The following is a 14590-nucleotide window of genomic DNA, read 5'->3' as shown; positions in this document are numbered from 1 at the left end:
ACCCTAACCCTAACCCTAACCCTAACCCTAACCCTAACCCTAACCCTAACCCTAACCCTAACCCTAACCCTAACCCTAACCCTAACCCTAACCCTAACCCTAACCCTAACCCTAACCCATGTTTGACTACTATACAACGTATCATGTAAGAATCTGGCACTCAATCGTCAATATCTTCGCTCACAATGGAGCTAGTACCTTAAGGTTTTGCCGGGCCTACCCTTTTCGGGTTCTCTAGGTCCAGTTCGATTTCCGTCGATTTCCGTCGATTTCCGTCACCCTCCTTTTTTGCCGGTGATACCATAATACCTCTTGATACCATGGCCCCTTCCCAGACCCGGCGATCCCTACCGCTTATGGTCTAGTCTTGCCCAAAACAGAAGTATTATGCCTTAATACCTCCCTGTACTAGTAATAGGAGGGTGAAGAGGAGGTTTCGGTGCGGAGGGTGTTTGTGTCTGCAAAGAGAGATATCAACGCTCTGGAGGAGCTTTCCCTGAATCATTGGGGGGTTTCGTACGAGTTCATGGAAAAGGGCAGCCCGTATTGCGGATGTGTGAGTCCGCGGTGCCGCAACCCTGTGCGTGATCAGAAGAGTTTAAGTCAATACGTTAGGTCCAGGTAGGTAGGCAGGTACATGAACAAATCACAACTTTGCTCCGAGTACCCTGACGTCCTAGCAGTTGGGTACGCATGGGGTTAGGGTTAGGGTCAAGATGGGGGTGCATCTTGGTAAGGCGAGTCTGCCTTTTATCTGAATAGATTGACTATTACTGAAGATTGGGAAAAGCTCATCCCACCCCGCGCCTCAGGAGCCATGCCCGCAGCGCGCGTTCCGCCACGAATGACGTCGACGTCGGGACTTCTTCACGCTCCGCTTCTGCAGCTGCTGCACTGCCTCACCACCAAAGCACCACGTACACCAAGAAGCACGCAACAATCACCACCATTCCACCCAAGGCTCACGACTCATCACCATCATGAGCCACCTCAAAGAAACCCTGAAAGAAAAGTTTCACCTCCGCCGCCGCTCAAGGGATACAGACTCTAGCCGAGACCGCGAACGCTCGACTTCGATTGAATCCGTAGGCCGACATCAGCACGAGCCAACACATGATGAACCTCTGTTACGAGAGGGTAGTCTGCACAGCAGGGATGTCGGTGGTTACTTGACGACCGACGGTGTTGCGAATCCGAGTGCTGTGAGCATGTTGGGCAGGGAACAGACGAATTTGACCCAGGTTACGACGGGGGGACCAGTTACCGCCGAGACAGTTTTCCAATCACCGAACGCCACACACCCTCTTCCACTCACAACCGCAGCAGGAGGTGTTACGGGGAGAAGAGGTGGATTACCGCCGTTGGACACAAATATCGCACACACCGCTAATGTCACCAGTCCCAATCACCCCATCGTCCCAATCGGGATCGTACCGCCCACCCCACAAGTTGGCTCCGAAATGTCCGCCGACGCAATGTTCGCACAACATCCGCAACCGCACCGGCCACACTCTGTCTCGGCCCCACCAGCTGTCGACACTCATGAAGACGGTGACGGAGGGTTTCTGAGTACGCTTGTGGATAAAGCACAGCAGGCGCTGAGTCCGATCTTACCTGCCGTTATGGGGGGTGAGACGCCGGAGGAGCGGACGCCGAACAACAATACGACAGAGACCCCTGCTGCAACAGTGAGGGATGCGGATGGCGACGTTCCTACCGCGGCATTACCCAAGGCCGCAACAGCGCACGAACACGTCCCAATCGGCCAGGGAAGTCTCGATCTCGGACAACTGAACGTAAACGTCGACGGACACGGAGAAGGCGCACGAGTCAACAGGGCTTTGAGTGTATCAAGTGTCGGAAGCCAGCGGAGCATCAACGACCCCTCTCATCCCAGCCAGCACCCAGGCGGCCACGGCTTCACCCACGCCAGCACATGGAGCGGAAACACCCAACCCGGCTACAGCCTCAACTCCTACCCCACAATCGCTTCAACCGCAAGCGGCGTCCCAGGCCACAAAATCACCGGCTTCGCCGTCGCGTCCAATAAACGTAACCGCGACTTCCATGCACTCTTCCGCTCCGTCCCCGCGGAAGACTACCTCATCGATGACTACGGCTGCGCGCTCCAGAAGGAGATTCTTGTGCATGGAAGGATGTATGTAAGTGAGGGTCATATATGCTTTAATTCGAATATCTTTGGGTGGGTTACGAATTTGGTGATTGGGTTTGGGGAGATTGTGGCGGTGGAGAAGAAGAGTACGGCGGTTGTGTTTCCGAATGCGATTAGTATTACGACGTTGCATGCGAAGGTGAGTCTCCTTTGTCTTTTTGCAAGGTTGTGGTTTGTTGTTGTGGTTGAGTTATTTGGTGAGGATTTAAATCGGGAGGGATTAAGGTGTGCGTGCATCCGTGCACTGACGTCGATGGATGTGACGTCATGCCTGGCACGCGCACCAAAGTTCTCCGGATTTTCCTCGCTGGAGACACAACACCAAATCACAACCCGCAACCCGACTCGACCTCAACATCTACTAATCTCTTCTACAACAGCACGTCTTCGCCTCCTTCATCGCGCGAGACACAACCTACGACCTCATCGTAAACATTTGGCGCCTGTCCCACCCCTCCGTACGAACCGAGGCGAACGGCATCCGCGCGATCGACCCGAACGGAAATAATCACGAAGGACACGACGGAACAGCAGACGACGACGACGCGATGAGTGTCGATGACGATACCTCTGTGTCGAGCGTAGAGGATGTTAATGGTGCAGCGGCGGATGGGGTACCTGTCGATGGTGCCAGTGGTGGTGGCGCGACGGCTGAGGGGGGCCCGGGACCTGCGACGCATGGGCCTACTACGTGTGATCCGTCGGAACATTATGATAAGCAGTTGTGTGATGAGACTATTCCGGCGCCGCTTGGTCGTGTATGGGAGTTGCTGTATGGTGATTCCTCGACTTGGGTCAAGGATTTCTTGGTCAATACGGAGAAGGTCAAGGACGTCAACTGCGGCACCTGGGAAGGAAAGACGCGCAAGTCGGATTATATCAAGCCGCTCAGTGGTCCCATCGGGCCGAAGCAGACGCATTGTCATATCACTGAGGAGATCGCGGAGAAGGATTTCGAAAAGTATTGTTCGATTGTGAGTACGACGCAGACGCCTGACGTACCCAGTGGGAACTCGTTCAGCGTCAAGACGAGGACGTGTTTAATGTGGGGCGAGAATAACTCGACACGCGTCATCATGTCCTTCACCGTCGAGTGGACGGGTAAGTCTTGGGTCAAGGGACCAATCGAAAAAGGATCCGCGGAGGGACAAGCGGCGTATTCGAAGAACTTGATTGCGGCGTTGAAGAGTGAGTTTGCTGGTGGTGCTGGACGGCCTCGGAAGAGTACGGCGAGTAAGCCTGTTGCTGTCGCCGAGGCGGAACAAGCTGGGCAAGCGGCTGGTGGACCCACGAGTGTCGTTTCTCCTGCGCCCGCGACCGCTGTGGATGAGAGTGGAGGTGGAATCGCTGATATGCTCGGTCCTGTGGGGGATATCCTAAGACCTGTGTTGAATACGACTGGGCTTCTTACGTTGTTGTTAATCATCGTGATATGGAATTTGAGAGGGGTGCAGCAAGCCGTGCGGGACGTCGCCACGATCGAGGCGAGAAGGGGCTTGGAAGTCGGCGGGGATGGACTCAGTCCCTTGCTGTGGCGGGAACAGGAGGAGGGCCTATGGCAGTGGATGGAAGCCCGCGCGGGGATTAACACTGCGAACAACGGAGCCGCGATCCCTGACTCCGGTCGTCCGAAGAAACATGGTGAGGCACTGTGGCGCCGTCTAAAACTCGAGAACGTAGTCCAGAGAAAGAAGGAGGTCATGGCCGCTAAAGGCGAAGACTGGATGACAAGACGAGAGATTGAGGAAGCGGTTAGGATTACGGAGGAGAGGTTGAGGGCGTTGAAGGGTGCTGTTGAGAGGAGGCATGCGGCGTTTGATGGGGATGGTGTTGGTGTTGGGGAGGGGGTTGGGGAGGTCAAGGTTGCGACTGTGAGGGAGTTGTAGGGTTATGATTGAGGATACGAAATGATACCAGACATTTTTCGGAAGATATTGCATAGCGTGTTGTTCTGAGTTATCCTTATGCTTTGTCCTTCCAGGAATGAACTTTCCCACGTTTCAATCATATGTCACCAAAGTGCGGGGGGCTGCTGTCACCCAGCCCGTGTAGCGGCCGAGACAAGGATGAGTACGAATGAGTGTTGATGTTGCGTCAGTGGGGTTCCTAGGTCTAGTCATACGCATCGGCGCAGTGTCCGAAGAGGATTCTGGAAACGTGGATCCTGAAACGAGTAAGAGGAGGAGGCTTGAGCAGAACTTCTTTTGGAGCTGTCTGAAGAGCGAGTGTGAAATGTGTACAGAAATCGAGCTGCCCAACTCGGGGATAGGACAGTTCTCCTACCCCTACATGTTCCCCGGTCCACCATCGACGTTGAACGAGGGTGCATCTCCGGACGATGAAGAAGGGGTGGTAGGGCAGGAATGGTCCTGGTATTATTACCTGGTCGAAATTGCCATCCGTCGACAGGATAACCGTGTCAAGGGGACATTTCGTAGAGAAGGCCATGCCTAGGGTTAGGGTTACACTCCTCAGCCTCCTCACAACGGGGAGTGTCGGCAACGCGTGTTTTAATTGCCTGAGGCGAATGTTTTTGTACGGTAACGAAAAGCGGGTTGCAGAACCGTGATGCTCATACGCCAAGCAAACGAACAGTTGTGGCTCATTTGCCCCAAGATTTCTCTTTCCCGCAAGCATCTCACGCAGCTGTTCCCAGACCGTTTCTTTAGACAGACACATTCCGCTAAGCTGTTGCGCCGCGTTTGTAGCGCTGCCTTCGCTTTTAGTGCAGAGGTATAAGAAGCCTGCACCATCTGGTCTTGGTCCTAGCTTTTAATCACCATCTCTTGCATGCACAACACTCTCTCTAACAACTTCGATCGGCAACATCTTACTCACCATCCTGGGCAACAAAGGTATCACTCGCCATGACGCTCACAGTAGCCGAGATCATCGCCTCAAGGCCACGCCAAGTGTGGTACAAAATGGAGCTCGCTCACCCTTCGGATCTTTTGACATCTACTTCGCTCCTCAACACCACCTTTTACGTTGGATCTTTCCTCGCTGCCTGAATAACCTATGCAACGTTCAACATGCCAAACACGTGGGGCCAGCGCTTCCAGTCCATCTTCCAAGCGGCCCCAGGAGCGATCCAGTTCCTCTTCATCTGGTTCCTCCCTGAGTCCCCTCGGTACCTCGTCTCGAAAGGCCGCGGCGATGACGCCATTTGAGTCCTCCATGCCCAGGCAACGTCGATGACGAACTCGTGCGAGCCGAGTACGCCGAGATTAATTCGACGCTAGTCGCAAAATAACAGAGGAAGAAAGTTAATGGATGGAAAGAGCTGTTCGCTACGTGTGCGAACCGTCACTGTGCCGCTATCTGTATGTTTACTGATTTTGGCTCTCAATGGGCCGGTAAAGGTGAGTCGATACGAGGCACTCCACCCTCTTCACACAAACCATAGTTAACCGTTATATTTTCTGATGTAAGTGAAGATTCGGACGGTGAATGACTTTTAGTGGGTTGCGAGTCGAATCCATAAGGAAGAACTCATATCAAATCATACACCACGACCGATGGCGTATTCAGAACTGTTGCGCGCCACAGCACAGTGCGAGCCATAGCGCAACAGCGCGGGCAACTTTGCGCTGTAGCACAGCACAAGAACGAACCAAACCGACTGAGCGCGATAGAATCTATGAAACATCAATCAATACCGTCCCACTCATCTGGGCGATTGGAAGAAGTTCATTGTTGCTGAGCAGCTGCTCGGCCGCGGGTGCGCCCCCCGCTGGAACAGCGCTAGCCCGACACCGTTCTCACGCCATCTCCAGCAGGAAGAGCGATAAATTCGACGGGTGCTGTCGAGAGGATGCGTGCAGCATCTGGTGAGAATTATTAGTGTTCTATGTGTGCGAGATATAGGATATCATCTGATTTGTTGGGTCTCGAACAGTGTTGAACGGCAAATGTGTCTGGTCATGAGTGAAATTCCAGCTTTGCGGGGTCCCCATTCCTGTGTGTACTCCAAACCAAATGCACGATGGTGCGGTCAGGACGTAGTTGAAGCGTTATTTTCACTACTTCTCACATTGTTACAATGATCCTTCCGTATGCCTCATGAAGTTGTCCTAGGTTGTCGTGAATGCCCGGGATCAGCCCGGTGCATACCGCGGTCTGGATATGATCTCTGCAAGACAATTTTTCAAGCCACATGGTTGTATAGTGTAGCGGTTATCACTTTCGGTTCTGACGCATCGGCTTCCGAACAACCCCGGTTCGATTCCGGGTACGACCTGACTTTTGGCTGGGTTTACGAGGGGACTCACGATATCAATTCTGCTTTCAGATTCACTGACGAGAAGTATCTGTTTGGAGATGGGCTTCTTCAAGTGGGTATAGAGATATATTTGGTACACAACCGCCCTGTTACATAATCATACATCTTCCTCAACGAAACTATCGCGTCGCACTACTTCACCTCCGGGTCTTCAAACGAGGGTATTTGATCCTTCACAGCTATCCCTTATCGTACACTCCCTCCGTCCACCCAATATCATACCCGCTCAAAGCTTCGCCCCCTCATCCCTACAACACCCAAAATCAGCCCTCGTCCCACCACACCCACACGCACCCACAGATCATGGATCATACTCACCAAACAACAACCCTCCCAACCAACTCATCCCTCCCCCTCCTCTTCCCCGCCCACTCCCTAACATACTCACAATCCGGCCTAACCCTCCACCCTGCACTAGCAGCATACTCCATCGCCGCTTTCGTTAGGATAGATGCTAGACCGCGGCCACGGAGGGATGGGGGGGTGTAGGTGTGGGAGAAGGTGTAGAGGGGGGTTGGGGAGGGGGGGGAGAGGGGTTCGTAGGTCAAGTAAGCAACATCTAAAAACAGCCTTAGGTGTAGTTTTGAGCAGGGGTGATATGGGGCGTACCGGTGGAACCGGCGGGTTGGATTGTGAAGCGTTGGTTTTTTGCGTCGTGGGAGACTTGGGGCGTCGTAGTTGCTGACATGGTTCTGGCGCTGCAGGCGAGTGGTTTGGTGACGATTTGTTTTGTGATTGGGGGCGAAGTTAGGATGGATCGAGTGATATTGTGGAGCATTTGTTGAAGTGATGGTTGTTCAGGCAGGCGGATGGACGTATGATGTGATGGGAGGTGCGGCCCGAGGATTGACGTACGTGTGTGGGGAGCATCCAAGGTGCGTGGAATAACGAACAGCGAATTCATCGACGGGTTCTCGATATTCTATGATTCTGCATAAGGTACTGCGATAGCAAATAACCATTGACCGCCATTGCAATTGGTTAGTTCGAGATGCCTGTCACGGCCAGCTGCAGCTATTCGCCCGTTCAATCGCTTGATCTATCATGCCTAACCTCCTATCAACGCCCACGAGTTCCCAGAGATGTTATCAGCTCCAGTTTCTCGCTTGGCGCACCGCTGAGTTGGCCTTGGGCCGTGCGGGAGGGTCATAGCCGACGACTACCCATGAATTGACGTTCATGTCCACCTTACCCGACGACAGTGCAACCTTATCCGACGAAAGTGCTTTCTGCCGGCCGTGCTTCTGCATATGATCTGTGGTGCCCCTCTCATATGATGTTATGTACTTGATCGATAGGGATCAAGACGACGCCTGGGGGTCCTATCGGGGAGCTCATGAGGCGGGGTGAAGCCATGCGATCGGCTGTGCTATCACACCTCGAGGATGGCATGAAGTTGCTCGAGAATACTTCATAGCCTGGCCTTCCCGCACATTCTTCCCCACATCACCGTCCGTGTTTGTTACACCTCCGGCAAAGCATCCATCGACAATCGTTCACATGGAACCACCCCTCTCCCAAGGCGTAGGCTACGCCGTCGTCCTCGGCCTCGGCGCCGCCTTCGCAGCCCTAATGGTACTCCTAACCCGCCTCCTCACAAAACACCTCTCCGAACGCCAAGATTCAGAAATGTTCATGACAGCAAACCGCTCCGTCCAAACCGGTCTCATCGCATCCGCCGTCGTCTCCTCCTGGACATGGGCAGCAACCCTCCTGACAGCCACGAGTATGGGATACGAGTATGGCGTAAGTGGTGGGTTTTGGTATGGGAGTTGTGGGACGGTTGAGGTGTTGTTGTTTACGGTTGTTGCGATTGAGATTAAGTTGAAGGCGCCGAATGCGCATACGATTGTTGAGTTGGTGAAGGTTAGGTATGGGAAGGCTGGGCATATTGTGTTTTTGGTGTATGGGCTGTTGACGAATTTGCTCGTTACTGCCTCCTTACTCCTCGGAGGTTCAGCGGTCGTGACGAGTGTGACTGGGATGAATGTCATTGCGGCCTGTTTCTTGCTCCCTGTTGGTGTGTTGATCTACACCCTCTTCGGAGGCCTCAAGGCAACGTTCTTGTCCGACTGGATCCATACCGTGGTGATCTACATCATCCTCCTCATCACACTCTTCACCGTCTACACCTCCTCTCCCCTCATCGGCTCCCCCTCAAAAATGTACGACCTCCTCACCGCCGCTGCAACCCTCACCCCCTCCGCCGGAAAAGACGGATCCTACATGACAATGGACAACTCCGCAGCCCTCGTCACAGGCTACACCATCATGATCGGCGGAATGAGCACAGTCTTCTGTGATCCGAGTTATGGACAGAAATCTATCGCTGCTGCGCCCATGGCCGCGATGAATGGGTACTTTATTGGGGGGTTGGCGTGGTGGATCATTCCTGTTGCGTTTGGGCTTTCGGCGGGGTTGGCGGCGAGGGCGTTGCAGTTGTCTATTACTGCGGCTGAGGCTTCGGCTGGGTTGGTGTTGCCATATGCTATGAATGCGCTCATGGGAAAGGGTGGGTCGGCGGCTGTTTTGTTGCTGGTTTTCTTGGCTGTTACTTCCTCGAGTTCTGCCGAGTTAATTTCTGTGTCCTCGGTGTTGACCTATGATGTTTACCGCGCCTACATCAACCCCAAGGCAACCTCTGCCCAGCTCGTCAGGTTCTCGCATGCGTGTGTCATCGGCTTCGGAATCTTCATGGGTGCGATCGCCACGATTTTGAACTATCTGGGAGTGTCAATCGGGTGGATGTTGACCTTCGTCGGGATCGTCGTCGCGCCTGGTGTCGTGAGTATCACCAACACCCTCCTCTGGAAAGATCAATCCAAACTCGCCATGTGCGTTGCCGGACCCCTAGGAACCGTAACCGGTTTGGCCTCCTGGCTAGGCTCCGCCCACCACTTCGTGGGAGAGTTGAACGTGTCCAGTCTAGGGAATGGCTACGCCTGTCTCATCGGAAACCTGGTCGCGTTGGTCAGTAGTGTCGTCTACGCTTTCGCATTTTCCCTGGTCCAGCCCCAGGACTTTGATTTCACGAGGTTCAAGACGGAGATTACGATTGTGGAGGATGAGAGTACGCATCTCGCGCCTGAGATTCGCGAGAAGAGGATCGAGGAGGCTGAAATCCGCGCACACGAGGAGAATGTCTCGTTGCGCCGTGCCTCGAAGATCTCCAAGGTCCTCGGGATTTCGATGACCCTTATCTTGGTCGTGTTGTGGCCCATGCCGATGTTGGGCGCTCATTACGTTTTCTCGAAGAGTTTCTTTACGGGGTGGGTTGTTGTCATGTTTATTTGGACCTTCCTTGCTGCGGGGGTGATTACCTTCTTGCCCGTTTGGGAGGGAAGGCATAGTATTATGACTATTGCTCGTGGAGTGTTGGGTAAGGGGAGGAAGAGGAGTGACGAACCGGCAATTGTGATGGAGGGGTTGGAGGTGCAAGGGGAGGAGGAGGTTATGGATAAGAAGCTTGCAAGGGAGCGGGAGATGGAGATCGGGATTTGAGTCTTGGTGAATGCAGTAGATCATCTGTAGAGGATATATTCGGTATATGATAGGTTGCTCTTGCTTCAAGCACTATGTGTATTCTTACGTACGATCACAGGTCTCGAAATCTGGTTCGTCCCATCTATGTGGCTGCATCGTTATCCAGGGCCTCCAAGCCTTGCACGAAGTCTTTAACCAGATCCCCCGATGCCTCCACACCAACACTGATCCGTACCAACCCTGGGTCGCACGAAGCATCGCTCATGGCTCGCCACTCAACACAACTCTCCACTCCGCCCAAACTCGTGCAGTGGTTGAACACTTTCAGCTTAGACGGGAGTCCTTTCGCAAGATCCCCATTGCGCAACACAATGGCGAAGCAAGCTGGATACAGTCCCGAGGGGAACAGCGAGGCAGTGAGCGAAGGCGGCTGGAGTGAGGCGTGGTGAACGGTTTGGATGGGTGACGTTGACGAAGCGGTTAGTTCGGCCAGTTTCCGGGCTAGGATGGTAGCTGTTGTACTTTGTTGTCGTACGCGCATATCCAACGTCCGCAGCGAGCGGAGGAGGAGCCATTGTTCCATACTCCCAGGCGTAGACCCCCAGAATGTCCGTTCAGTCAGCAATGCCTTGTGTGCCCCCTCATCCCTCGTCGATACAGACCCCGATAGTAAATCAGAGTGACCACCAAAGTATTTCGTACACGAGTGCATTACGAAATCGAGTTTTAGCTCGTCCCAGATGTAGGGTGTGGATGACATGGGTGGTGGTGCGAAGGTCATGTCCACGCAGATCTTGGCGCGGACGGCGTGTGCCGTTTCGGCGAGCTGGGCGAGGTCGATAATGGTTCCGTAGGGGTTGAGTGGGTTCTCGACCCAAACGATATCGTCGGGGCCAATTTCCTCGGCATCAAGCCCAACTTTCTGGAAGGAGCCGGGCGACAACCTTGCCAGTTGCTCGATCAATGCATGGACGCCGTGATACCCGCCTTCTCCGATCAATATCCTCTTCGGCTTCAAATACGCCAGCAAAGCATGCGCAGCGGCCAATCCACTCGAGTACAATACCGTCGGCGCGTCCATAACCCCACTCAAGACAGCTTCGGTCCTCGTAAGCGTTGGCGCCGTCAGCCGGCTGTAGATATACTTCGGCTTGCCCTTGTCGTCAGTAGAGTAATCATAGATGGATTGTTCGTTCGCTGGGACCAGATCGGCAGGGTCGGAAGGATAGCGGAAGGTCGTTGAAGGATGGAGAGGGGCAGCGAGGTCGCGTGTGAGTGCGAGATGGTCGTCAGCGTGAAGAGCGACTGTTGGGAGGTCCATCGTGGTTCGTGAACAGATCGAAGTGTTCTCGAAGTTGAATTGAAAAGTTTCGGGGCTCAGGTAACATCACCGCTCGACAGCGGGAGCTAGCGGATGTGGGGCCGAGGAGATAAGATTTATATCGAAATATGATAATAATATCAGTGGATGAAATCTCGGTCGTTGAGAAGACCGGAAGGAACGTAAAGTATACGTGATAAGCAATACTCCTTTCCAACGCGATGAATGACACCCAGCTCCTCCAACTACGACACATCCATCACCAAACTCTTCACAACCAAATACTCCTCAATCCCCCCACTACCCCCCTCCCTCCCGAACCCACTCCCCTTCACCCCCCCAAACGGACTCTCACACGCACTTAACAACCCCGTATTGACACCCACCATACCCACCTCCAACGCTTCCGCAACCCTCCACACGAGGGAGATGTCTCGTGTACAGATGAATGCGCCGAGGCCGACGGAGGGGGTGTTGGCGAGGGGGAGGAGGGTGGAGAGGGTGTGGAAGGGGGTTAGCGCCGCGATTGGGGCAAAGGATTCTTCGCTGTAGAGGATTGATGAGGGTGGGAAGTTTGAGAGGATGGTGGGTGCAAAGAACGTCCCGGGACGGTTTAGTGCCTTCCCGCCCATGATCAAAGCAGCTCCGTTGGAGATTGCGTCTTTGACGTGTGTTTCGGCTTTCTTGATCCCATTCTCGACGGTAAGCGGGCCGATCGTAACGCCCTCTTCAAACCCACCCCCCACCTTCAATTTCTGCATCCTCTCCTTGAGCATTTGGATGACTTTATCGTAAACACCCTCCTGCACATAAATCCTATTCGCACAAACACACGTCTGCCCGGAATTCCGGAATTTAGCAACCATGAGCGCATCCACAGCTTTCTCCAAATCCGCATCCTCGAACACGATAAACGGCGAATTCCCACCGAGTTCGAAAGAGAGTTTTTTGAGGGTTTCGGAGCATTGGGACATGAGCAGTTTTCCTACACGGGTAGAGCCGGTGAATGAGACTTTTCTCACGATTGGACTCGCACAAATCGCTGCGCCGACGTCTGCGAGGTTTTTTTGGGTTGTGATGACGTTGAAGACGCCTTTTGGGACGCCTGCTCGAGTGCCTAGGACGCCGAGGGCGAGGGCGCTCAAGGGCGTTTCGCCTGCGGGTTTGGCAACGACTGTACACCCAGCCCCGAGTGCAGCCCCAACCTTCCTCGTAATCATCGCGCAGGGAAAATTCCAGGGGGTAAGGACGCCGCAGACTCCGATGGGTTGTTTGATGGTGAGGATCCGGGAGTTGGGGTTGAACGCCGGAATCGTCTGTCCGTACGTCCTTTCCGATTCGCCCGCGAACCATTCGAGGAAGGAAGCGGCGTAGGTGATCTCACCCCTCGAATCCGCCAACGACTTCCCGTTCTCAAGCGTCATGATCACAGCCAAGTCCTCGATATTATCGAGCATGAGGTCAGACCATTTCCTCAACATTCTCGCTCTGGTCCTTGCAGGAGTTTTCTTGAATGTCTCGAATGCGGCGGCGGCGGCTTGGATTGCGCGCTCGACGTCGGAGGGATCGCATTCGGGGAGTTCGATGATGACGTTCCCGTTTGAGGGGTCGATGACCTCGAATGTTTTCCCACTTGCCGCATCGACCCATTCACCGTTGATGAATGCTTTGGTACAGAGCAAAGAGGGATCCTTGAGGGGTTTGTCGTCGGCCGAGGTTGCTGCGCCGGGTGGCATGGTTGGTTATTCTTGACGATAGAAGTGAGGAGGAGGAGGAGGAGTGTTATATAGACAAACGGATACGTGCATCCCACGGGGTCGCATTTAAGGTTTGGCGCGCGGGGGAGGCCCATGTGATGCAGTCACTGGTGTACACTTGGGGTGATCCAGCCAGCCGCGACAGCCGACGGACGACGGACGACCACCACGACGACCATGACGGAGATGCGCTTTCTTTCAGCGATGGCGATGCTGAAAACAAGAGCACTGCGGGTTCGCCTACCTGGATCATTCCACCTGCAACGATCCCTGTCCACCTCCTCCACCCAACTCGACACCCAACTCCGCCGCTCCTTCTTCTACGGTACCTCCTCTCTCCCTTCTGCGTGTCAGATATTGATGAACCGGTGGTGCCAGTACCCGCCTCCTCCCCAAAATTCCTCTCAAAAGCCCACACAACCCCAACAGACGTAATCGTCTACGACCTCGAAGACGGCGTAGCCCCCGACGCTAAACCCCTCGCTCGACAACAACTTCGCGCTCTCCTTTCCGATCCGCCATACGTTCGCCGCTTTCCTGTTTGCGGTGGTTCCAAAGATCCCTCGCCTATCGAAGAAGCCGAGGAAGACGCCGATGTCGATGTCGATGTAGGGAGAGGCAATGGGGGGCAAGTGGGACACAGGTTGGACGAAAACGCACAAGGGCACCACCAAAAGGAAATCTGTATCCGGATTAATGCCGTCGGAACCGGTGAGGAAATCCGTGATATCGAGGCAATCGTACGTATCATCATCGTTCTTTTCGGCGGCCTTTGATGGGCTAACGCGAACGATTTGCAAGGCTCCATACGATTTCGACTCAATTTGCATACCCAAAGTCCACTCCCCGGACGAAATCCACACAATCCAATCCCTCCTAACATCCTGCCTCGGTCCGAAACGGTACATTGCCCCCCCCCCCCCCCCCCACTCCCCCCCCACTCCCCACACTAACCCCTTCTTCCGCCAAGTGCTTCACAGATCCACATAATAGCCCTCATCGAATCCGCCCGCGCAATCCTCTCCCTCCCCTCCATCGCCGCCTCCTCCCCAAACCTCCGCGCCCTCATCTTCGCCGCCGAGGATTTCTGTGCCGATACGGGGATCAGAAGGAGTAGTAGTGACGCCTTAGGCGGGCATGAGTTGTTGTATGCGCGTAGTGCGGTAGTGATGGCGTGTAAGGCGCATCGGTTACAGGCGATTGACATGGTTTGCACTGACCTGACCGATCCGGAGGTGTTGAGGAGGGAGTGCGAACAAGGCTCCGCGATGGGGTTTACGGGGAAACAACTCATCCATCCATCACAAATCACCGTGGCTAATGCGGCATTTTCGCCGAGTAAGGAGGCGGTTGAGCATGCTATCAAGATATTGAGGGTGGCGAAGGAGAATTTTGGGAAAGGGAGGGGAGCGTTTAGGGTTGATGGGAAAATGGTGGATATGCCTGTTGTTGCAGCGGCGGAGAGGGTTTGGGGGATGGCGGTTAGGGCTGGATTAGTGGAGGGGACGGAGATTCGATGAGGATGTGATACCAGCCAGTTTTTAGTTTCCAGTTGAGTTAAACGAAAGGATATA

The 14590-nt window shown here is 54.2% G+C and overlaps 8 protein-coding genes and 1 non-coding gene across 9 annotated transcripts; 6 read left to right on the top strand and 3 right to left on the bottom strand.

Moving 5' to 3' along the window:
• Window positions 1-980: 980 nt before the first annotated feature.
• Window positions 981-4059, top strand: SAICODRAFT_25375 (uncharacterized protein; the record flags this gene model as incomplete). The annotated part of the gene is made up of 2 exons (XM_019166849.1): window positions 981-2312; window positions 2554-4059. The coding sequence occupies 2 exons, from the start codon at window positions 981-983 to the stop codon at window positions 4057-4059; spliced, it is 2838 nt and encodes a 945-aa protein (XP_019024415.1).
• Window positions 4060-4249: 190 nt separating this feature from the next.
• SAICODRAFT_25374 (uncharacterized protein) lies at window positions 4250-4627 on the top strand (the record flags this gene model as incomplete). Its single annotated transcript, XM_019166848.1, has 1 exon — window positions 4250-4627. One exon carries the CDS (start codon window positions 4250-4252, stop codon window positions 4625-4627), a length of 378 nt encoding a protein of 125 aa, XP_019024414.1.
• A 563-nt stretch (window positions 4628-5190) lies between these two features.
• SAICODRAFT_56845 (uncharacterized protein) lies at window positions 5191-5343 on the top strand (the record flags this gene model as incomplete). The annotated part of the gene is made up of 1 exon (XM_019169488.1): window positions 5191-5343. A coding segment is annotated over one exon (153 nt), but the record flags the coding sequence as incomplete, so codon positions are not given.
• A 988-nt stretch (window positions 5344-6331) lies between these two features.
• On the top strand, window positions 6332-6413 carry SAICODRAFT_t67. Its single transcript has one exon. It is a non-coding gene; the product is annotated as a tRNA-Gln (tRNA).
• Window positions 6414-6681: 268 nt separating this feature from the next.
• Window positions 6682-7143, bottom strand: SAICODRAFT_7445 (uncharacterized protein; the record flags this gene model as incomplete). The annotated part of the gene is made up of 3 exons (XM_019170932.1): window positions 6682-6703; window positions 6774-7014; window positions 7065-7143. 3 exons carry the CDS (start codon window positions 7141-7143, stop codon window positions 6682-6684), a joined length of 342 nt encoding a protein of 113 aa, XP_019024412.1.
• An 812-nt stretch (window positions 7144-7955) lies between these two features.
• On the top strand, window positions 7956-9956 carry SAICODRAFT_56852 (putative urea active transporter 3; the record flags this gene model as incomplete). The annotated part of the gene is made up of 1 exon (XM_019169490.1): window positions 7956-9956. The coding sequence occupies one exon, from the start codon at window positions 7956-7958 to the stop codon at window positions 9954-9956; it is 2001 nt and encodes a 666-aa protein (XP_019024411.1).
• Window positions 9957-10080: 124 nt separating this feature from the next.
• On the bottom strand, window positions 10081-11259 carry SAICODRAFT_56850 (cystathionine gamma-synthase; the record flags this gene model as incomplete). Its single annotated transcript, XM_019169489.1, has 1 exon — window positions 10081-11259. One exon carries the CDS (start codon window positions 11257-11259, stop codon window positions 10081-10083), a length of 1179 nt encoding a protein of 392 aa, XP_019024410.1.
• Window positions 11260-11356: 97 nt separating this feature from the next.
• Window positions 11357-12995, bottom strand: SAICODRAFT_92440 (succinate-semialdehyde dehydrogenase; the record flags this gene model as incomplete). Its single annotated transcript, XM_019171808.1, has 1 exon — window positions 11357-12995. The coding sequence occupies one exon, from the start codon at window positions 12993-12995 to the stop codon at window positions 11505-11507; it is 1491 nt and encodes a 496-aa protein (XP_019024409.1). The 3' UTR covers window positions 11357-11504.
• Window positions 12996-13220: 225 nt separating this feature from the next.
• On the top strand, window positions 13221-14536 carry SAICODRAFT_7441 (beta subunit of citrate lyase; the record flags this gene model as incomplete). The annotated part of the gene is made up of 4 exons (XM_019170931.1): window positions 13221-13341; window positions 13395-13756; window positions 13818-13918; window positions 13987-14536. 4 exons carry the CDS (start codon window positions 13221-13223, stop codon window positions 14534-14536), a joined length of 1134 nt encoding a protein of 377 aa, XP_019024408.1.
• Between the last annotated feature and the right edge of the window lie 54 nt (window positions 14537-14590).

This window comes from Saitoella complicata (genome assembly GCF_001661265.1).
Source record: "Saitoella complicata NRRL Y-17804 unplaced genomic scaffold SAICOscaffold_11, whole genome shotgun sequence".
NCBI lineage: Eukaryota > Fungi > Ascomycota > Saitoellomycetes > Saitoellales > Saitoellaceae > Saitoella > Saitoella complicata.
This window is presented reverse-complemented; position numbering and strand designations above follow the sequence as displayed.